Source organism: Anoplophora glabripennis, unplaced genomic scaffold (assembly GCF_000390285.2).
Source record: "Anoplophora glabripennis isolate ALB-LARVAE unplaced genomic scaffold, Agla_2.0 scaffold333, whole genome shotgun sequence".
Lineage (NCBI taxonomy): Eukaryota > Metazoa > Arthropoda > Insecta > Coleoptera > Cerambycidae > Anoplophora > Anoplophora glabripennis.
Window position 1 is genome coordinate 359,071 of NW_019416412.1, and position 23,454 is coordinate 382,524.

The 23,454-nt window shown below is 31.8% G+C and overlaps 4 protein-coding genes and 2 non-coding genes across 6 annotated transcripts; all 6 read left to right on the top strand.

The window, feature by feature from the left end:
* Positions 1 to 9,198: 9,198 nt before the first annotated feature.
* Positions 9,199 to 10,598, top strand: LOC108913271 (uncharacterized protein C4orf22 homolog). The gene is made up of 2 exons (XM_018718798.1): positions 9,199 to 9,649; positions 10,336 to 10,598. Exons 1-2 carry the CDS (start codon positions 9,199 to 9,201, stop codon positions 10,596 to 10,598), a joined length of 714 nt encoding a protein of 237 aa, XP_018574314.1.
* Positions 10,599 to 13,186: 2,588 nt separating this feature from the next.
* Positions 13,187 to 13,498, top strand: LOC108913241 (cuticle protein 64-like). Its single transcript, XM_018718762.1, has one exon. It carries the CDS (start codon positions 13,187 to 13,189, stop codon positions 13,496 to 13,498), a length of 312 nt encoding a protein of 103 aa, XP_018574278.1.
* A 3,597-nt stretch (positions 13,499 to 17,095) lies between these two features.
* LOC108913242 (cuticle protein 64-like) lies at positions 17,096 to 17,478 on the top strand. The gene has a single exon (XM_018718763.1). It carries the CDS (start codon positions 17,107 to 17,109, stop codon positions 17,476 to 17,478), a length of 372 nt encoding a protein of 123 aa, XP_018574279.1. The 5' UTR covers positions 17,096 to 17,106.
* Positions 17,479 to 19,467: 1,989 nt separating this feature from the next.
* On the top strand, positions 19,468 to 19,540 carry Trnav-cac. The gene has a single exon. It is a non-coding gene; the product is annotated as a tRNA-Val (tRNA).
* Positions 19,541 to 21,609: 2,069 nt separating this feature from the next.
* Positions 21,610 to 21,682, top strand: Trnav-uac. The gene has a single exon. It is a non-coding gene; the product is annotated as a tRNA-Val (tRNA).
* A 408-nt stretch (positions 21,683 to 22,090) lies between these two features.
* LOC111691504 (PE-PGRS family protein PE_PGRS16-like) lies at positions 22,091 to 22,645 on the top strand. The gene has a single exon (XM_023454479.1). It carries the CDS (start codon positions 22,091 to 22,093, stop codon positions 22,643 to 22,645), a length of 555 nt encoding a protein of 184 aa, XP_023310247.1.
* The last annotated feature ends 809 nt before the right edge of the window (positions 22,646 to 23,454 follow it).

Below are 23,454 nucleotides of genomic sequence, written 5' to 3' on the forward strand. Positions count from 1 at the left end.
TTAATACGTTAATAAAATCAAAAGTTACAAGTACTTAAATTTGTTTCATTTATTAGAATTTCTGAACAATTGTTCACATTTCAAATAAGTAAGTCAAAATAAACCTTGCGCAATTACCATACTTATACATTGCATTTTTTAAAAACTGCTTACTCATGAGAATCCCTAAAACGCAAATCTATATTAATAATTGTTTTAATATATCGCCCGAAAAAACTATTATCCGGTTGAAAGGCTGTCTTTAATTATTACGTGAATAAGTTGCTTATATATTAAATTTATTTTTTGTGAAAATTATTCTTGACACAATTGTCTGTAGATCTAAAATGGCAAGCAAGTTTTATAGAGTTGATGAAAATATATTAAACTCAAAATACTTATTTACTAAGTGCCTTGGGTAAAATTTTTGCTGAATGACGTCATAAAAATATGAAGTTATTTAATTTGATATAATAATAAAATAATGTAGGCTTTTCTTTTAAAATTTTTATTTCCAGTGTCAATAATAGTGACCTTTTAAAGGAATACAAAGTTTATAAAATGTAAAATTCGGCAGAGTTCATAAACAAAGTTAATTTAAATCATAATATGTTAATAATATTAGGTGTACAAATATTTTAAATACAATTTGAACCTTGAAATAGAATATTGGTGATTGTAATTATACTCACATATGCATTCATACATGCAGAATCTTAATTTTGCTAAATGATTCACCTAACTTTTATAATAATCGCAGATTTTGTCTGCTAAACTCAATAAGTTCTACGTTATCCAAAATAAACGAGATGGAACTATTTCTAATTGTTCCTAATAGATAAGTCGAAAAAAGTGCATAGCAAATTAGTAACTTTTAGATAAACCGAGATATTAAACTAAATAGGAATCTTTACTTAAAAAAAGAATAGCAAAAAAACACGAATTTGCACTGTTGAAAGCGGTAATATGAATTCAAACAGAACATTGCGTTAGAATAATTAAAGCATAACAAAATCGATAGCTTAGGTAATATCTAAAGAACGATTGAGATCCCCTGAACAAATATGTGCACGTTTCTATTATTCTTTTATTAATTTAATTAGGAAATAAATAGTACACCTCTTATTGCAATAATTCCTGATACGTAATCGATTACGTGGTGCAATATTTTGAACTACACGCAACATTAGAATGTGTAATAAAATTTTACTTTAAATAAAACAGCAATGACAAAAATAACTAGCTACATTTTCTACCTACCTCATTTTTAGGCGTAACCACAGAATTATTTACTTTAGTTTTAAGGACATTATTAACGATTTGTCATAGTTCTACAACTTTAGAAATACTATTTTAGCAGTTACCGAAATTTTCACAGCTATTAGATAAGGTTGTTTAACGTAAATATTATGGTTACTTTATCGGTGATTTTAACATATATTTTACTAGTGGTATTTTATGTTTACTAAGACTTATTTAGTAACCCGTATTATTTTTACGAATATTGAGCTTGTTATAATTTATAATTAATGATTAACAGTTGCAGTATCGCATAATATTTATGGATATTTAATTGTTGCTTCAAAGGAGTAAAAATGCCAAAATAATCAATAGGGGGTGATTAGTTCTATGGGATTTCTAAATAATTCAGGAAATGTCGCACCAGGATAAGTGATTAATAAAATATTTTTAAATATGCGTCATATAGTTATTGAAAAAATCCCCTTTGGGAAATTTAAAAATGTTTAAGCGACAATTCACGTTTAATATGGAATAGTTAACGTTTACCTTTTTGTATTTGTCAGGTCAAGCGGAAAATATAGATATTTGACAGACAGAACAATTCCGGAAAGTGAAGAAAGGAATTTTATGTAACGCATTGCTATTTTGTAAAATGAATTTATTTATACATTCATTTTTATCTAATAATTATACCTACAATTTACATTGTGAATATTAGTAATAGTTATAAGTAAATTATTAGTCCGTTCTTCAGTTTATCTCACTTACTAGTTTTTAAATTATTTAAAAAAATTAAAAATATTTTTTTTAAGTTTAACACCCTGTATCTTTTTAACGAAGCGTCCTAAATAAAAACTTTACTTATAGGAAAGACACCCCTTAAAATTCACCAAAGAATACAAGGTTTCATTTTTGGTCACCATTGTTACAAATGTAATTTACCTTACTATCTCATTTGGTTATTATTTTGTTATGTTGTTGATTATCTTTTTCTAATTTTCGTTTATGTTTAATAAACAATATGAAAAGTTTGCGTTTATTTTTGAATTGGGGAAGTATTGACTATTAATGTGAAAATCTAGCTAAACTACACAGTAGAATTAAATTTTGTCTTTCATTGTACAATTTTATGTCAATCTGAAGAACAGCAACAACAGAGGCATTTCAAGAATACCTGAAAGATTAGAATTGCTACAAATTAACGGAAATCAGGCTATTTCGGTTCGGTTCGAACTTAACAATTAAGCAAATCGGCAAAACCAAGCGATCATCTCAATTTTTAACAGTCGGTTACATAACTATAAATAATTTGTTCTTCGTTATGGTGCATTTTTTCCGCAATTACATTAGTCTACTGTAATACTGACCTTAAGTGAGCGTTTAGTTAATTAAATGATAATTATTACGTATCTTTCAAAGCACTGGTCAGTTTGGTCTTTGTTTTCATCCACTTGCCAAATCTAAAACAATGGAAACAATTTGCGAATAATGTCACTACTGTTAATCTACAGTGCGTGAAATTTCGTTTTTTTTTCTTAGGTTTTAAATATGTAAATCTCAGGGACAGACGTATGATAGCCTAATATAAATAGAAAAAATAAGCGTTTCTAGTTATTTTCCTCACACCAAGTTCAGGATGTGTAACACATTTTTGCTCTTCGTGGTAATAGGTGTCGTTAGAGGTGTCCCGGTGTATTTATACGGGGGTTATGGTACGTCAGCAGCCACCAGTTATAGTGAAAGAATTGATTTGTACGGAAAATCGCCTTCAACCACACCTTTGATAACTAAACCAATTGTGCCTGTTGTGACTAAACCATTTACTTCACCTGCGGCTGTTTCTTACTCGTATACTGCTCACGGGCTTCCACATGGATACGCTTTGGGGCCCTTAAGATACAGACCAGGTTTAAGACGCGGATATGTGTATTATGGATGCCCTTATTAATAGTGCAGTGTTGTTGTGTCAATAAACTACCTTGAGTTAGTCTGACATTTTTTCTATACCTAAGCGCAGAAAGTTTAAAAATTGTATTTTCAGTTATGCACAATTTGTAAGCCAGATTTGTATGTCCTAATATTTAGTCAATTATTCTTTTTTGATAGAGAATGATCGAATATAATAAAATGCGACATACCTGTTAATTATAAGAATTAGTTGAAAATAAATGAAAAAAAAAAATTACCCTATTAGAAGCATAATAGAATAAACAAGTATATTTTTGATAGAAAAAATTTACATATATAGATTACCCCACTAAAGTCTGTTTAAACTTAAACTTTCTTATTACAAAAATATGTAGATTTAAGTAGCAGCAGAAAAAATATATGAAAATCATGAAAACCAAATATATTCAGTTCTACGGTATTAGCATATAAAAAAATAAAAACATTTCCTTCGTATATGAATAAGTTTTCAATAGTAAATGTATTAATAATATCTGAATGTAGCACACCTCAATTACTTTGTAATTACTATGTAAAATCAAACAGTTGTACTCAGTAATCGAAAGTAAGGATTAAGTATAGTTCTTAGTAGTAATTAATAATATACTAATTCTTAATTATACAATATCCACACATTGCAATTAGTACCTTCCTTGTAATTCTTCCACATGATGAAGTAATAAATTATTTCCTGCCGATCTTATTTTTCCTTTGCAAGGTCTCCTTGAATCACGTTTACTACATCTGAGGGGATTACTATTGACATAAACAGTGAGCTATTGCATTTCCATCCACTCATGGTTAATGTGTCTTCAACTTCTTTGAAATTATAGCTATTATAAGATACATGTTTTATAAATATTCAAATGTTAGTGGAAGGTCAGGAATTTGTTTGAGAATTTCTAGATTTAAGCTAATCGGTAACTAAAGCTCAACCTGTTAGAGTCGACAGTAAAATTGCATAAATGCGAATTCATCTTGGAATTATTATTATCTGAAAGTATCACGACATACAGGGTGAACCATAATTAGGTAGATACATATAAACAATTTAGGGTCAAATTTGGAACTTTAGAGTATAATAAAACAACACACCAAATTTCATTAAAATCGGTTCGACAGTTTGCGCAAAATAATTTTTTGAAAATAATAAAAAAAATTTCGAATTTTCAAAATGTTGCACAGCCTCAAATAAAGCATCTAGATACTTGAACATTTTTTCAAATAGAAAAGCCCGCTCAACCTTTCAAATGGTTTTTGAAAAATTGAAATCGGTGATTACGACGGTTACAGTAAATTTTTAAAGTTAACACTCTTTTTTTTAATTTTTAAACAATTAGATTACATTTATCAATTCGCAATTTAGTTTTTACTGACAAACCGACTTTCGTCCGTCCGAACAACTTGCCGAAAAAGGTTCTGATCAACAGTTTCTATATTTCCTACANTATCTGTATTTAACAATAAAATTAATTTCGAAATAAATTTTTTTTTATTAATTTGTTTAAAGAAATATTATTTAAATAATTGTAATAATTATAACTAAGTATATTCAAATTCGGAGTGTTGAAATATATATGTAAACAAATTTTTTCATTGAAAAAATGCAATAACAGGATAAAATATACATGCATAAATAATAAACTCTATTTATAACAAAATATGTGCAAATTAGACAGTTACAGGCATTACAATATTCGAATTCCTTGGCTCGCGAGACAACAGATTAAAAAAAAAATTAAAATTGGTCCATTAGAAGCCGAGATAATGCAATTTTTTTCGTACCTTCGCAATCTCCGAATTCCAGTCTCGGAGCCCCCTCTCCCACTTTTCATGCTTTTCCGCTGAGATATCTATGTTGCCGATAACTTACGGATAAGATAAGACAAGCTTAGAACCCGGAAAAATGAAGCCACTAGATTAAAGATTAGAACCAATAAACGGAATTTAACTTTTTTTTAATAGAGTGTATTTCCGAGTACTTTAAAATTATAATTTTTGAAAAAAACTAAATTGCGAATTGATAAATGTAATCTAATTGTTTAAAAATAAAAAATAAGACTGTTAACTTTAAAAATTTACTGTGATCGTCCTAATCAACCGACTTCAATTTCTCAAAAATCATTTGAAAGGTTGAGTGGTCTTTTCTATGTGAAAAAATTTTCAAGTATTTAGATACTTTATTTGAGGTTGTGCAACATTTTGAAAATTAGAAAATTTTTTTCAAAGGTTTTTAAAAAAAAATATTTTATGAAAACCATCTAACCGATTTTAATGAAATTTGGTGTTGTTTTATTATAATCTAGTTTTTTTTTTACCAGAATTACAATGCCCTAGGAGCAATTACAATATTTTAAAGAAATTCTCCAAAATACTTGATTATTTTGCCCTTTTTTTCATCAATTATAGCTATTTTGCAACATTGGTAATAAACTTAAACATTTTTAACTTACAGTATATTGTGCAAAATTCAATTAAAATTTTTTTTTCCTTTTCAATATTCTTCCAAAATGCACAGGTTCCAAAATATAAGTAAAAAACTAGGTATTTTTTAAAAATTTTTTAAGTATTTTTTGTAATTTTGAAAATGTTCCGGACTTCGCCCAGATCTAGGGATCTGCACTTTTATTATGTGAGTTGTACTGAAGGTAATCCAGAAAAAATTTGCTGCCCCCCTCTCACATCCACCTCAAAACAGGTCCGCTCTGGTCTACTAACTTAGCACTAGGGCGATTTCAGTAGGATTTAAGTGACTCATTGAAGTGTTTTTGAATATGGTTAGGGTGAGTTGAGTATAAGTGTGAATGGAACTTTTGTGAGATTTATGAATCTTAATCAGAGAAATTAAAAGACCATATCTCAATCAATAAAAAGTTCATGTAGGACTATCATTACAACCAAATACTTAAGACGAACAAAATTATTTTACAACAAGAGTAAAATGTCAGAAAATTTAAAAAATTAACCAAAATGCAAGAGCAAAAGTTTCTGTAAATGGTTCTTCCCTTTGCATTTAGGAACTTTGATACCTATTTTAAAAGTGAGATATATGTTTTGTAAATCAACTTTGTTGATACACTTTCCTTTTGTAAAAAACGTTGTTTATACTTCTTTTTTTTGCATTAGATGATTCTAATGATAGACTTCAATATTTAGTACCCAATTGCGATATCTTTATCCAAAATGAATATGTGACCAGTTTTGCATTACAATGTATGGCAGATAGGGTATCACGTTGTATATTTGAAATAGGTACACATGAAGGTGCACAAAATGAAAAATCAGTTACCTACTTATCCACAAACCTAAGGTTTCACTCGGAACTAATCCATTTTGTTTCCACGCTTCACTTAGCCTTTCGTATTTCACCAATTTAACTTTACATCATCCTATACAAATAGCCAAGACAGCAGACTTGCCGCTGCAAAAGTATCAGTGACACACAAACCGTCAAACAGCGAGAAAGAACCCGGTCAACAAATTCATGTTTCCAATTAAACTTTTTGCAATTTTGCGGTCATAGTCCGTACGTGCATAGACCATAACATTTTTTCCTACAAATATTGTACTCCGTGTAGGCCAATGAATTATCTCACATAATTACATGGCGAATTATCTAATTAAAAATCTATAAATTGAAAGGGACAGTTTTAAAGTTTTAGTTCAGCCGCAACCTCAACAGAAAAACGTTGGTCGTGGGAAAATGTACAAGCTAGTCGTCGTGTTGTTCACGTTAAACAGTGTCGTGGTGTGCAATTCTCTAACAGAGGATTACGAACCAGCTGCTAGCAATTTTGCTCCGGTAGATGGGAATCGGTACGAGTTCGGTATCACCAAGAAATTTGGGTACAATAAGAGGATCGTAGCTACTTATCTCGGAGCAGTGCCACAGGAAGCTTCTGAGTCTTATGTTAGTTATATCATCCATCCCATAGACAAAGGGGGTCCTGTATATAACAGGAAGGAGGCTGACGCCATTTCGGCAAGGCGCCCAACAGTTATTCAAGAAACAGCCGAATCGACAAATCAATTCAAGTCTCCAATCGTAGTTGAGGAAGCTCAACCAGTAGATCCCAAGAATGAATATGTAGGCGTCCGTCAATTGGCCAACAAGATAGATGGGGATTCTGTTAGAACGTGGTTTACCATAGAAGAACCGAAACGTAAAAATGTCCTCGACGAGGAAATCCAAGATATATACCTAGAATGGTTTGAAAAAGAAGGACCGAAGTCTACTACTGCTGAGGGGCGTTGGAAGGACTTAAAAAACAATTTTAATACGTTTTACGATGACGACATCAGCAAGGTCTTTGGTAATGAAGCTGTAAGTAACAAGTATACAGAAGGTAGAAATAAAAAAAATGATGATCTTGACTGGTTTTCTGATGCACCCTTTAAGTACGAAGACAAAAGTGACGATGACAGTGAAGAAAAAGACTCTTTAAAGGATTACTACGTATACGAACCTAAGAACGATTTTAGACGTAATTTCAATTTTGATGATAACGATTACGGTTACAGATGGTGGCATGAATGGTGAAGTTAAGTTATTTATATAAAATACATGCAACATTTTATAATATGTGAGCATATAATTTTTGTGAATATATTTTATTCTCATACCAAATGTTTGCCAAATCTATTTAAGGTAAAATTAGTATGAAAATAATTTATTAAAATATTATTGTGAAAATATTGCTTGTCTGGAGAAAATAACTTTAAATTTTTGTCACGAAATAAATGTTTACAGTTTTTACATTTCCCTTTTATTTCTGTTTTAATTTTATTAAATTTGTAACTCGCACAAAACATTTAATAGAAACTAATATTCGCCAATATTATCGAAATAGTCCGTTTTATAAAATGGGATTAAATTAAATAATTACAAAGTTACAACACTGTAAATAATTTACATGGAACAGATCTATTACATAATTAACATTATGGATTTTAACAAAATCCGTCAACCTGCAAATTACTTTCTTAGAGGCTCCATACAATTCGTTCATACTCGACTGTATTACCTGTTAAGTTAAATTATTCTGAACAAAGGTGTTGCAAAACAGAAATGTAACGGCGAAAACCGATAGGCAAATAGATCAGTTTTCTCTCATACACCACGGTTTTGTAACAATTTCACTCGGAATAATTTTACCCCGTGGGTAAATTCGTCGGCAATGAATGAAGTGTACGGACCCCTCAGAGGTCAAAGACACAAAAATTGACTATACAAACAGTTTTTGAATAGAAAATTAAATAGGTATTCGATGAGGCTGTAAAAATAAATGTTTTGTGAAATATTGCTTGCATTTTTAAAATCTTTTTTTACTATTACATATAAATTGTTCTTTGAAGTTTGAAGAACCGGAAACCTATTAGGTTAGTCATTACTCAATTGATATGATCTTCCTCTTCATTTTTTTTCTAACAGTACATGTTTTACAGTCACAACATCGTTTTTACAGTTTGTTGACAGTTTAATGGAGGTGCTATTAGAATTGTTGGTTATATCCTTGAATATAGATCGATTGTTTAAGTCTTTTATTAAATAATATACTTTCTAGTTACCCAAGGTAATTATTTTTAACCGGAAAAACCTGTATTTGAGCTCCTGACTTTTTCAATTTTAGTTTTTACGGTGAAATTGCAATGGATCGTTAAATTAGTAAAACAACGCAAACGTAACCTGGATTATTTTTTAAATCTATAACTAGTAAATGTATTATGTATTATATATTTTTTCATTCGATGGAATGGATTTTTTGGGGGACCTAGTGTCTTCTTTGATATAAGAAGGCACAATAGTTTTAAAAGAGTTGTATTTTGTGTTCATTTCATCACTGGTTCTATAGCTATGCTAACATTACAATAGCCCTTAACACTGTCTATCTGTCATTCATTCTGACAGAAAGAGTAGCTTGTACGTCAAATCCAAATTCTGTTGTCAAAATAAACCACTCACAACTATACAATAGTCATTATACATAAATATTTTGTATAACATTAGAAAAAAAAGTTTGTCCGACAAAAATGGCTCGAGCAATTCCTTACAACGCTTCTCCTCAGATAGAAGCAGATCGACGGCTCTTACAATTCAACAACTATGAAGAGTATCTGGATTCATTAAACACCAACCAAGACGACTGTTATCTGGGCAGCATAGAAGTTCGCCGAATCATAGCGGAACTGGGTTATAGGAGTTCAGGTGAGACACTTAGCAGAGAGCAGTTTGAGAAGAGGCTAGCCGCCGTCCTGTTGTACTTGTATCCTCCCTATAAACCCTACGAGTTGTCTAGTGAAGGTATCAAAGAAGGCGATCCACTTCAGTTGGAATTAGCTCTAAGGGAAAGATCGAATAGAGTGGGGATACTGTCGACGATTGTGTTCCTAAGGCATTACAATAAAAACGGTTTCGAAATCTCAGGGTATATCGATTATAGCGAAAAATTGCGCAAGGAAGACTGCAAACCCTTTTTCAAAGGTAAGTGGAGGTAAGGAAATATCAATGCGAGCTTTCCCACAAACTTAACCATATATTAAGTAATTAAGTGGGTGGCGATCGAAATCTAATGAACCAATTGTCTTTAAATTTAATAGACCGTGTAGTCTAATCGTTCCCAATTACCAAATTTTAATCCAATCCATACGTTCAGTGGCGTGCAACCATTACCACCGCTGCGCTGTTAAGAAACTGATGTTGACAAATATTGTTGCTTAGAATGTCAAATACTTTTACCTAAAAAAATTGCCTGAAAATCGTTAATAGCCATGCTTTTTTTTTGTCCGTAGAGCGACTGACTACATCTATCAACTTTTATAACAAAAAACAAAAAAAAAGTGCAGGAAATCAAATTCAACCTGTCAGCTAAAATATGAGTATTATAGTGATCGTAATTTGAAAATTTAATGAATTTTTTTATCAAAAATGTTGCCTTAAACTTTAAATGATGACATTTATATTCATATTTTCTTCTAGAAATTTTGTGTAGTATTCGACACAATTCTTATCATTTCCAAATTCCAAAGTTTTAACTTCAGATTCGTAATCAGCAACCGAGAAAACCAGAAGGACCAGGCAAATTTAATCGTAATTTTTTTACGTATTCAGTCAGTGATTCACAGAAAGAGAAAATACAACAACCATTTTAAATACTTCTTGTTTTATAGGCACTAAGAAAATTATACCAAAACAGACAGATCTAGGGTTCTACCATTGGAGAGCTGGAAAGGTTGTTTCTAACGATTCTCTCAATTACAAAGTATCAATGCATCCAACCAAAGGCCTCATTTTCCAAAATAGGTTCGATAGAAAGGTTATAAATCCTGCACCAGATGCTAATCCTGGTGCCAACACGACAAGAAAAAGGATTTATACGAATTTGTATGAACTGGCCATACTTTTCGATCATGTAGTGAGGCAAAGAATTTAAGGTTTTATATTTTAACAAGAATATATGGTTAATCTGTTTAAAATACAAGAGGAAAATTAAAACCTATTCCAAGAAATTCGTCACAGAATAAATAAAAATTTCAGTTGTTATGTGATGCACTAGTGTGCGAATTTTGGGGTTTCCAAATATTTTTACAACTAATTTTTTGATTTAAATTCTATGGCCTCCTCATTCAAACATCAGTCAAATCTAGTAGTAGTAGTAGTCAAACAATTTTAGATAATCTAAGTATATACTCTAACGATAAACTTCTATTATTCAATGAAACTATACGCAAGATATAGTTCTTATGGTAGGACAATATTAGTCAAAAATTAATTATGTAGTTTCAGTAAGTCAAATAAATCTATAACAGAAATTATTAACTGTTTTTTTTTCCATAATAATGGCCATAAATAAACGTAAATCGTTGGTTTTATATAAAAATGTTTTATCTCAACGACGGAAACGTAAAGAATTTTTTAATTTCTATAGTCCGTATCGGATAAAGTATGTATGTTATGAAATTTACTGGTTCATATAAAGCTTTTTAAAATTTTGTGTATTATACATTGGCGGTTGTTCACTCATGCAAAACTTAACCGGACTGACACTGCAAATTCCAGGCTATTGATTATAGAATTTTAAAAGGTATTTAGATATTTTATTACATGAATCGTTCAAATGGTCATTTTAGATGAAAAAAAACGCGGAGTGCTATTAAAATAGAGGGTGGAAATTGGAGATAAGGGTGAAAATGCACCCCTTTCAGTTTTTTAATTGTAGCTCGAAAACGAAGCAAAATTTTGTTATAGTTCATTATTTAGAGAATTGAATTTTCCATCGAAATAGCTTGTTTAAAAAATTTAAAAGGAAAATTTTATGCAAAAAATCGTTAATAAACAATTTGAAAAAAGCAAAAAATTGTTTTTGATTTTTTTACTTTTTTGCCTCTAGTTTTTTTTTTGGTACGTTTATTAAAATTATCTATGTCATAATTGCACTTATTATTAGTTCTCTGTTAATGTAAAATTAAAAATTCTCTGCTCCAATAAATTCCTATTAAAATTACGTGTGCTCTTCTTAGTTCTGGTGGTGTCAATTTCATAAATATCTTAGCACACCAGAAGATATTTTAGTCGAATGTTATGCTAACAGTGACACTATTAGAACTATAAACCACATCACACCTGAGTGTAATATTAAGATATCATACTTGACTTTATTAAGTGAAAAAGCCTTGACATTTATAAAAAATGTCTAGATTTAATTTTGGGAAAATATAATATGTACTAATTAACAAATATATATGTACTAAATAAATCACATATATTTTTTTCCTAAGATCGCGAACGAATGTCTCGAAGAATTGTAACTGTCTTTCCGTTCGTTTAGTAGATTTGTTCTTTAATTAAAAAAAAAATGAATTCTGCTAGTGGACAACCTTTTTCTGATTTTATTCTTACTAGTTTTATGTTGCAGAGATGCTTCTTGAATCGACAGTGTCCTGTTCTCTCTCTGTCTCATCTGTCTGAATCTTATACTCAGCATTTCGTTAGTCCTATTTTACACTAAAATTACCAATCAGAAAAGCATGTGACCTATGAATTGGTAGTAGTCCAATTAGCAAGCAACGACGATTCACATTTCTAGTGGAAGTCAAAACTTCCTGACTCCAGCATCTGAATTATTTTGATACTAGATATGACACCTACATGATCAATTTTGCTATGCGTATTAGTTGTATTTTCTGTACAAATTAATTATGCATTCGTGCCTGGTGCTATTAAATTATTACCATATGAGCCCTAAAATTCTTGACAGTGAACGAGCGGAATGTGTAGAATTTAATTTAAATAATGTAAATAAACGCACAATGTAATTGAGCTTAGCATTCTTGACCTGAGAAATATAACATTAGCGATTCAAATTCGTAATACTATGTAAGTTACGACTTATTTATATTTTTTTTCGGTCACTGTTTCCGTTTCCTCACCAAGCAAACGTAGCTACAAGTTCACGTATCATCGCCGTGAAGGGAAAGCCTGAATTGAGTATAAAAAAATTAAAATTGATAACTAAGTGATGTGGTAAAGTGCCACTTTAGTAATATAAACGATTTTGAACTTAGTCAAATTGCATATTATCAGTCAAAACGCGAAAAAATAATTGTTAATATTATTACTCTAATAGAATGTAAATTGCAGTTGTAAGTGATTATTATTGAAACGTGAATCACCCGAGGTAATTAATATTTCGCAAGCCAATTTATCACACGTCGCTAAATAAACGTTTCGTTTTCGAGAGCTAAAAATTTCGACGTGCCGCAACTTCAGTCCGTTCCGTGGGTAGACATAACTACTACTCGACTTGCAGCGATTTTTTCAAAGCGAGATCAAATCTGGTTACCGTACCACCTCGACATACGATACCAACAATTATCCTATCTACGATTAGATCCTTGCAGTCGTTAAGGTCGGCATCGAAGCGATTTTATTACAAATTTACCACAACCGCCATAAAGGCAACTATAAATTACATCCAAAATGCTGCTGGATTATCAGTCTTTCTTCAGTTTTCCACGCAAGATGTTGAAGTTAGTCCTTTTGTCAGCTATACTAGCCATCTGTGCAGCTCGTCCTGGAAACCTAGGCATCGGTCTTGGAGGCCATGGAGGTTTAGCATTGGGCGGTTATGCCGCCCCTGCTCTGGCGGTGCCTGCCGCCGTCAGTTCCGTTTACAGAACTGACATTGTAAGGCCTGTAGCAGCCGTCGTCCGCACCGCTGTGGCAGCACCAGTAGCCGTCACCGCCCCTGCTGTGGCTTTTGGAGGGCATGGTTTGGGAATTGGAGGTCTTGGGGTGGGAGGATTGGGTCTGGGTTTAGGACACGGCTGGTAATTTTGTATTGCAAATTATTCCTGTTTCCAACAATTTACTTTTTTTAATAATGCTACCAGTTACTGCCCTTACAATTATTATTGAATTTTGAAAGGGACATCAACATTTTCGTGAATGTTTAATATGATATAAAAATATAGTTAAACCCTTTTGAGACACTTCAGTACTGACATTCTAGTAATAATTTACTTTTATGAAAAATAACGTATCTTTGTAAAAACTGTGTACATATATCTACAATTATGTAAATATTTCCTCTACTGTAAACAAAAGTATAATTTTGCAAAGGAATAAATATATATATTTTTTAAAAAACATATTTTGTATGCTTCTGAAAATACTAACCTGTTATTTCTGTCCCTAATTTCTCATTTACTATGACGAATGATTGTGAATTTTGTAATGTTTGCAAAAGCAGAATATTTGAATCATTATTGAACAAGCTAAATAAAATAAGTCCCATGATTGGGCCTTGTGGTGTACCATACATCTCTGTTACCTTATACCTGTTAACATTACTTATCTGGTAACATTGTACTTAAGCACTTAGGTAGCTTTATATAAACTTAGGAAAGTTCCCTTTTTTCCATCTAATTCCTTAAATATGAATTGAAGTTATGCATTCAATAATATTTGGTGTAGATCCTATTTAATCCCGAATTATCTTATTAGTATGTTACACTCGATACAGTTCTATAATTAGACACTGCTGTGTTTTACTCTTTTTTAAAAGTGTTTCAATTATAGTCTTTTTAAATATTTTCTGAGCTTAGTAATATTTCTTCAGTTTCTCAGAACTCAAAAAATTTATTTGCACTAGCAAAATGGTTGTTAAATGTAACTATATTCATGGCAAGAACGCTTTGTTCTGATTTTAATTTTGTAATGGTTATATTTTATTTTTTTTCCAATATTTTACAATATTCTACAAATTTATTGAATTATTTTTATTACAATTAGTTTAGTTGTTCGCTTTTAAAGTGTATTAGTGTAATCATGAATTTAATTCTCTCTCTTACTTATATTTTACAAGACCTTTTGTAATTTTACGCTTTCGAGATTTTTATGTTTGATAAGTAAATGGCTAGTTGATCTTTCAATATTATTATCTTCAGTTTCAATAAAACATACATATTATACATTAATTTTTGTAGAAGTCGCTCTAATCTGCATTTTTAATATCATATAATTATATTACAATTTCACATCATAATAGCCATATGTTTTGTAACTTTATTCGATTTTAAATTTTCAATTTGTTGATTCATATAAATATCTATTACAGGTTATTCACTCATTATATTTAAATATTCGTCTAGGCATTGATTTAATGCTAATGTTATTATCCCTCACTATTATATTATAATCAACGCATATGTTAAGTTCATTGTTCAAATAATTGCTATTCAACTCAAAATTGTTGAATATTTGTCGCTAAAGACGATATAGAAAAATTATTAAAAATGATTTGTTAGGCAATTAATTAATATAACAAATTATGGAGCTAGAGGATATACTACATTGTATGCTAGGTCTATTTCACTGGAAATGCCACATTCTAAATTTTATTGCATCCGTTAAACAGTTTTTGTAACAGAGAATTCGGTGAAACATCAATTTAGGTATTGTTTTTTTTGGATTGTAAATATCAAAATGAGATGAAAAATTAAAAACCACAATAAATCAGTTGGATTAAATTATAGCGAAAGACGACACCAACTTTGTTATTTTAAATGGGACACCCTATATATTATTGCATTTTCGGATTCTACGTGAAACTTGAGGGCCACTTTATTCAATATTCCCTATACCTAGGAATTACAGAATTTGAGAAATTAATATTTAAAGAAAAAAATTGACAGATGCAAGGGTCCGTAGAGATGTTAGTAACTCTTTTCAGAAGCGTGATATCACCTGAATGTTTGGTACCTGTAAAGGGCATAAGTAACACTAAATTATGGTATATCAACAAATTAAAACATTTAATACCAGGTGTTTCATTTTTGCTGTTACATTTTGATAACTTCAAACGGCTATAACTTTGTTAACTTAAATGGAACACCCTTTATTTTTTTACTCTGTCGTATGTAGATTGAAATTTCCTTTCAAGCCATATAAGCATTGTTAGGGTTGCCATTACTACTTTTAGAGATATTTGCAATTTTCTATTTTTTGGACACTTTTTTTCATATCAGACCTGTGGTCAAATTGGCTATGACCAGAAACACTCCAAAAACAATTGAAATAACTTGACATTTGTCAAGTTAGTGTCAAATTATAGTTGTGTCTGAATAGTTTTTGCTGAAAATTTGAATAAAAATACCTGGGGGTTGTTTAAATTATGCCAATGAAGATTATTTTAATTTGTTTGTTATTTGTGGAAAATGTGACAAAGTAATTTCAGGAACATGTAGAGAAATTGCATAAATTTTTCCATACCAAGCAGGAATTTACGGTGATGTTATCCATTACATTTGTAATAATATATCGTATTATTACAACCACAACGAGGACATATCATTGAAAAACTGTCTGCCAAGTGATTTGTTTTGGTTTACTTCAAGATTCAAATGAATTATGTACATATGAGATACCCTATGCCCCAAGGACTGTGTAGCTGTATTTTCAGAAACCTCTTAAGTTAAAAATCAGGAAAATCAGGATATCCTTCTAATATCCCACTGCATATGTCACACACTGTTTGCGTTATATGTAATTCATGGGAGATTTGGGGAGTTATCTTTCGGAAATGCGAGGAATATCGCATTCTTACAAATTAGCATATTTAGGGACACACGGTTTGTATTAAGAATTGTCTGTAGCATACTCTGAGGACATCTGAATTTCATTACTGACGCATCTGCTTCTGTAGGATATGCAAGTATGTTCTATACTTACAAATCAAGATATGTTACCAAAATTTCTCATAAGGCTACTTGAATATTATAATATATCCTGTACGTAGATGGATATTGTAATTTTTTATTTTTAATTAAATATGATTTTTTAAGTTATAAAACTAACAAACTGTATCTTAAAAAACGAATTATTTGCAGGCGTTCATTAAAACATTTGCTTTTATTTGATTAGAGAAATTTCTTTGGGATTTTGTCGGTAGAAGAGTGTGACATCCTCAACGAAGTATTTGTTTACTATTTATTTGAACAAAATTAGAAACTTTTTGGAATTTATTTAATTTGAAGTAAAACTGTATTCGTATATCCTCTCCTAAATTCCCAGGGCATTGTGCATGTATTGAAGACAGTATTATAAAATCAAACTTTTTGATATATTATACAGACTCAAATGTTGTAGTCACACCCTGTAAAACGTAACTCGATAAAGCATAAAACTTTTCTACGGCATTTCAAACCTGCACTCTGTTATACAATGCAAGTCAAAATGGCTACAATTAATAGTCAACACGGCGCTAGGAGCAAAACGGGGCAAAAATAAGGTCACACTTCAACAAACCGATCAGGTTTCATGTTTCTACCACTTCCGTCATAAGCGTTCAATTGACTTGACTATAAATACAATCCAAAAGCGCATGCATATCAGTCTCAGTTTTCCACCCTTCAGCTACACATACCTCGAATCAAACCAGGATGTTCAAACTAGCAGTATTCTCCGCCCTCGTCGCCGTCTGCGTCGCTCGACCGGGACTCCTTGGTGCAGGCGTGGGCTTAGGAGGACTTGGACATGGAATTGGAATAGCCGCAGCACCTCTCGCAGTCGCCGCCCCCATTGCCGTCTCTTCCGGAATTAGCCACCAGTCTAGGCTGGACATTAGAACACCAGTCGCTGTGGCAGCCGCCCCTATTGCTTTGGCCGCCGCCCCGGTTGCTCTTGCCGCCCCTGCTGTCGCCCTTGGTGGACATGGGCTAGGATTGGGGGGGATTGGTTTGGGAGGTATTGGATTGGGAGGTGTTGGTTTGGGACTGGGATTGGGACATGGAGGACTTGCGTTGGGTCATTAGGTCTTAGATCTAATGTGAAATTTCGTTGAATATCACTCACCTTGCATTGTACAGTTGCCATTTATTTAGTGTAAGATAATAAAAATTGATTTCATTCATTTTTTGTTCTATTCTATGTGGCGTGGTAAGCAGGGCTGCCAACAACGGGGATTATCCCACTTTAACCGTTTCTTTTAAGTCAGTCCAGTCGAAGAGATTTGTGAAGAAGTGAAGAAAATGAATATTTTCCATTTAAAAACTACAAAATTTACATCGGCATTGCATATTTTGTAGTATATCCGGACTAGTGACCACAGAACAAAGAATTCTGTGCTCTGCCATTGCAGGTAGGTATTTTTTCTTTCACCTACATTAAAAGCGTTTCCTACATATTGTCCCTTTTGTACCTTTTTTTCTTCCCGGTAGTAACCTCCAGTATGTTTTTAAGATATTTGACTGTAATCTGCAAAAATCTATTTATTTACGTACCTAATCCCTTCGTTCCAAGGAAGATGAGTTAATAACAGTATGATTTTATTATCTGAATAAAACAAACTTGAGTTCGTTGCCATCATATGACCCCAGTTTCATATAAATAAACATAATAAATAAATTGTCAGCCGTCTTGGTCCATTTTATTGCCAACCGTTTCGATCAAATGTGGACGTAACTTTAGGTACGAATATTTTTGCACGGTGTTTTCCCACCAGTTGACGAGAAATCGATAAATATGCGACTAAACTGCCGTTAGCAAAAACCGCCCTTGTGAATGGGGGATATATATTAAATTATTTACTTTTTTATTCCTAAATGATTCTTAAATATGTTTAATGAGAAACATATACAGGGTGGTTCAGAAAGACCTCCCGTAAATTCAGGGGGGTAATAGTACGACAAAAAATAAGAATTTTTTGTCTTATGAACTATATGACTATCTCCTCTTGTTTTCGAGATACAGAGCGACAAAATAAAAAATTTTAAATAGAATTTTTACGAAAATTTTCAAACGGTGCGAAATATTTTTATGAAATTTGGTACGCCGGGGTTTTTAATGACGCCAAATACGCTAGTCTAATAATTATTATTATTATTATTTATTATTGGAGCCCGAATGGTAAAAAATGTAACCTTAAAAAATTTGAACCTAAAATGTAATAGGAATGTAGTGTAACTAGCGCCCTCTATGAAATATCAAAAAAATTATTAGACCAGCGTATTTGGCGTCCTTAAAAACTCCGAAATACCAAATTTCATAAAAATATTTCTTATCGTTTGGAAATTTTCGTAAAAATTCTATTTAAAAACTTTTATTTTGTCGCTCTGTATCTCGAAAACAAGAGGAGATAGACATATAGTTCATAAGACAAAAAATTCTTATTTTTTGTCGTACTATCACCTCCTGAATTTACGGGAGGTTTTTCTGAAACACCCTGTATATACTTATATTTTATAAAATATTAATATATCTGAAACGAATATCTATATCTTCTAATTTATTTAAAATAAAGTCTATACCTAATTTCTCATCTGACTTAGTGGAAAACTTGGTGCCATGCTTTTACTGTTGCTAAAATTGTGTTGTTAAAATTTAGCCACGTGCCCAAAATGAATTAATTGAATTGATGCAAACAAGGCAAATTAGATACATATCAGTTTCAAATAAAATGAAAGTGGGTTTTGTGCCTATTTATTTAGAAATAAAAGAATTTCACCACTCTGTTCTGTTACGCGAATTTAGTATGTAATTTAGTTTATTTATTACCACTGTCTTTCGACCATAGTAAAATCATTACGTTTTTCATGTTTAAATCTTAAGTTATTCTAGTGTCAATCGAAAAAAGAAAGAAAACATGGGAAATTAATTTTTTTTATATATTTTACTTAATTTCCAATAATCTTGTGTAGAATGACTATAGTTAAATAATAGTATATTAATCATATTACATATTTTTAGTATCTACTACATAATAAGTACGGAGGTGAAAATGATTTCATTACATTACTGCAGGTGGTTCCGTAGTGTAGCGGTTATCACGTCTGCTTCACACGCAGAAGGTCCCCGGTTCGAACCCGGGCGGAGCCAACATACTTTTTTTTTTATTAATTAATTTATTTTTTGGATGTATATGTTACTGTAATGAAATAAAAGGTAATACAAAATTTTAAAGATGAAAAAAGTGGTAGATAATGGGGATATCTGAAAATTAAATTTTTTCTATGTATTTACGATTATATGAAAATGTAATTAATTAATTTCCATCGTCAACGATGTACAATTTTTATCATATATACAGGATGTTGCGAAAACAGCTACAACGGCACTTACGTGGGCACATAATAATCCGAGAAAAAACTGTGGGTTTAGTGTTGCAGTAATTGAATAAAAAAATAAAGAAAAATAAAAAAATAAAGAAAAAATATGTGGGACATGCCCATTGTCGATAAAGAACACGTTGTGTTTATAGTCAACATATCATATGCACATTTTAATGAATAGTAGGTATTATTGCAGAAAATAGTTGTTAATGTAATATACAGTATGTACTTAGAATATGAACACAGCAAATAAAAGAAACTCTCAGAACAGTGAGCAAATAAAATATGTAAGCCTTATGTAAATAAAATAAATTAGGCATACGCGTTTAAAAACATGAATGAAACTATTCCACATTGAATACCTGTCAACATTTTCTTAGGTTTAGCTGATTGTGAGACAAGTTTATTATTTCTTGAAGTTTCACGAGGAACTCAGAGTAAATAATATTATGTACCTAAACGTTTATACTGAAAAACTATCTTTGTAAGATATATATATATTTTTTTTGATAGAACAAATTTGTGTTGAATATTTTCTATTTTATTTTATAGCGAATGCAACTGTAATATGTAAATATTGAACTGAGAAATTTGCGTAAAAATCAATGAGGCAAATAAGAGAAACCGTAAAATTTAAAGATAGTTGCATAATTAAACTATACAAAACTGTACCTTTTCCATGTTGCCTTTCAGTTTTATATTCACCCAAAAATTAAAAATACTTATTAAGCAAAAGTCATTCCTTGTGTTATTGTTTGAATTTTTATGTAGGTACAGTGTGTCCCGTATTTCAGGTTAACACCACTGGAAATGTGAGAAGGCTGTGGACTTTCCGCAAGCCAATTTTTTTACAAATAGTACCCTGATGGGAGGTTATATTGTTCTAATCATTTTATTGATATAACAAAAGCCTGGCCTACTACGATTTAGGGGGTAAATTATTAAATTTTTTTATCAAAAAGATAATATTACCAAGCTATTCAACACCCATCAAAATACCCATGTACCAAATTTGAACGACAAATGTCTATGGAGTGTTTTTTTTATGTGGTGCCAAACTTCGAAAATTATAATAAGCAGGTCAAAGATTGCCGTGAAAGTGAAAACAAGTACCAATCGGACAAAGAAAATATACAGACACTATAAATTTAACACAATTTGCGGTCACAGTAAAAATAATTTTCGTACAAAAAATGTAGGTAATGAATTATAAATATTAAGTTGTTAAACAAAGATCACTTTGAAAATGCTGAGTCGTACAGAAAAATCGAAAGTGAGCTTTTTTCTTCCAAATTGAATTAAGAATCCAAAACTGATATTTATTTTATGTAAAAGCAGTGGCGTACCAATTTTTTCTTCAGAAATATCCAGTAACGTGCTAATACTGACGCCACTGGCAAAACTAAAAATAATGTTTTTCATTCAAAACGTGCTCTCTCGATGGTAGTTAATGTCTACAAAATTTCATTGAAATACCTTTAGCCGTTTGACAACAATTAATAAATTTGATTTTATTAAATCAAACTTTAACACCCTGTATTTCCTTAACGAACATTTTTCGAATATAGTTTATATATCAAACTCATATAATTTTTTTAATCCCTATCGGTCCCTGAAGTTTCCGCATCGGAAACAGGACCACCCTGTATATTCGATTAATTTTGAAGATGATTAAAATTCATATTTCGCCTTTGAAAATATGAAAAATATTGAAATTTTGAAATTGCGAGTTTTCCTTTTTCATTTGTACGAGTATAACTAATGTAATATTGTTGTACTTTCACTTTTCGTGTTCAAAAGAAGCCGTGAAAATATTTGCGATGGTTTTTAATAACTGGTTCCGTAGTGTAGCGGTTATCACGTCTGCTTTACACGCAGAAGGTCCCCGGTTCGATCCCGGGCGGAACCACTTTTTTTTTTTAAATACAGATTTAAAGAATAACCAACCTCATAGTAATCCTCTTCGTTAGGTATTATTTTTTACGTGAAAATGATTATTTTATTAATCATTACAAATTTTGATTTATTTGATAAAAAAAAAGAATGAAATGTTTAATGGAGTTCAGGAACCCCTGGAGAAATTAATATATGGTCAAATTCATGTCAGTCACCTCATGAAAGTAAGAGTAAACCTAAAGGATCAGTTCATACTACGTCTTACACAACCAACATACGATATATCCTGAGAAGATCGCCTTACATCCTTTATTAAATTACTACATTCTAATATCAGGATAACTATAAATTCTCATCCCAACCCACCAACGTCAGTCAGTAGCTGTACTTGCTTCGTCCTCATCAAGACATCTCAGAAAAAATGATCCAGTTCGTCATATTCTCCATTTTGTTGGCCGCAAGCACTGCCACCCCAGGAAATCTGGGACTAGGCTATGGTGCAGGATTTGGAGGCGCAGGAATCGTTGGAGCAGGACTTGGAGGAGGCGCAGGAAGGTATGGAGGAGTAAACGCCGCGAACCAGGTATCTGTAGCTGCAGTTGCGACTCCATTTGTAGCAGCTGTACCTGTAACTCCCGTAGCCGCTGCTCCAGCACCCGTGGCGACCAGTTCTCAAGCCAGAGTTGACGTAGTTCATCCCACTCAAGTGGTCACCCGAGTAACCGCTGCTGTACCTGTAGCTCCTGTAGCTATAGCTGTTGGTGGGTATGGAGGCACAGGGGGAAATGGTGGAGCTGGAAGTCTTGGAGTTCTTGGTGGATATGGAGGTGTAGGTGGTTATGGAGGAGCTGCTGGATACGGAGGTGCAAGTGGTTTTGTAGGACAGGGTGGAGCCGGTGGCTATGGAGGACAGGCTGGAGCAGGTGGTTATGGAGGACAGGCTGGAGCCGGTGGATATGGTGGACGCGGTTACTAATGTAATATGTCATGCAGATGTTGGTGTACAATATATAGAAGTTAATTTTCATCCTAGTTAAATTTAACCTAGTAACTTATAACCACTGCAAATTGTATATACTAAATGTATAAAACTATACCAAAATAAAGTAATGAAATAATCTCCGAGCGTTATTTCTGTTTTATTGATAAAAACAAGCGATTAGTTATTTCTAATATAGCAATAAAGTGATAAGAATTAAATTCTTACAGGCCAATATAACAATAATTTGGAGATCGTAAAACTGGAATAGCTATTATGGTTGTTGAAGGATACGAAGGAAAATGCAGGTGCAGGAATTAATGGAGATAGCACCCCTGGAGGTGTTGAGGTGTTGATTAAGCTCGAGGAATTGGAACTCCAATACAGTCACAAGAAATTAAATACGGACAGTTCTCTTTATAATGTTTTCAGTAAAAGGTAAATCAGTTGCTTATAGGTTTTTCCAACGGCAGTGGAGAACTGCATTATCTGATTTATCTGCACAGATACACCTGGACAAGGTTATTGTATTTTAGAAGTAAATCGGCAACTTTACAGTACACATGCTCCAGTCAATCTATTAGGTCTAGGAGCATATGTAGCCTGTTGCTTCTGGCAAAAAGTACTCACATAATGTTATGAAAACAGTGCCTGATTCTTGTTGGAACAAACCTTATGAATTTACTTTTATCACATAACTTAATCCTTTAATTTTGCATTATTTTGTCAGTGTCATATATTTAAAGAAAGGTAAATATTTTTGCATAACGCAAAGTGATCTAAAACCAGTTATTTAAATCGCAAAG

Excerpts from the sequence above, each read along its gene's own strand:
- LOC108913271 (XM_018718798.1), top strand. The coding sequence starts at position 9,199 with ATGGCTCGAGCAATTCCTTACAACGCTTCTCCTCAGATAGAAGCAGAT. Across the intron at positions 9,650-10,335 it reads CTGCAAACCCTTTTTCAAAG|GCACTAAGAAAATTATACCA; the intron begins GTAAGTGGAGGT and ends CTTGTTTTATAG.
- LOC108913241 (XM_018718762.1), top strand. The coding sequence starts at position 13,187 with ATGTTGAAGTTAGTCCTTTTGTCAGCTATACTAGCCATCTGTGCAGCT.
- LOC108913242 (XM_018718763.1), top strand. The coding sequence starts at position 17,107 with ATGTTCAAACTAGCAGTATTCTCCGCCCTCGTCGCCGTCTGCGTCGCT.
- LOC111691504 (XM_023454479.1), top strand. The coding sequence starts at position 22,091 with ATGATCCAGTTCGTCATATTCTCCATTTTGTTGGCCGCAAGCACTGCC.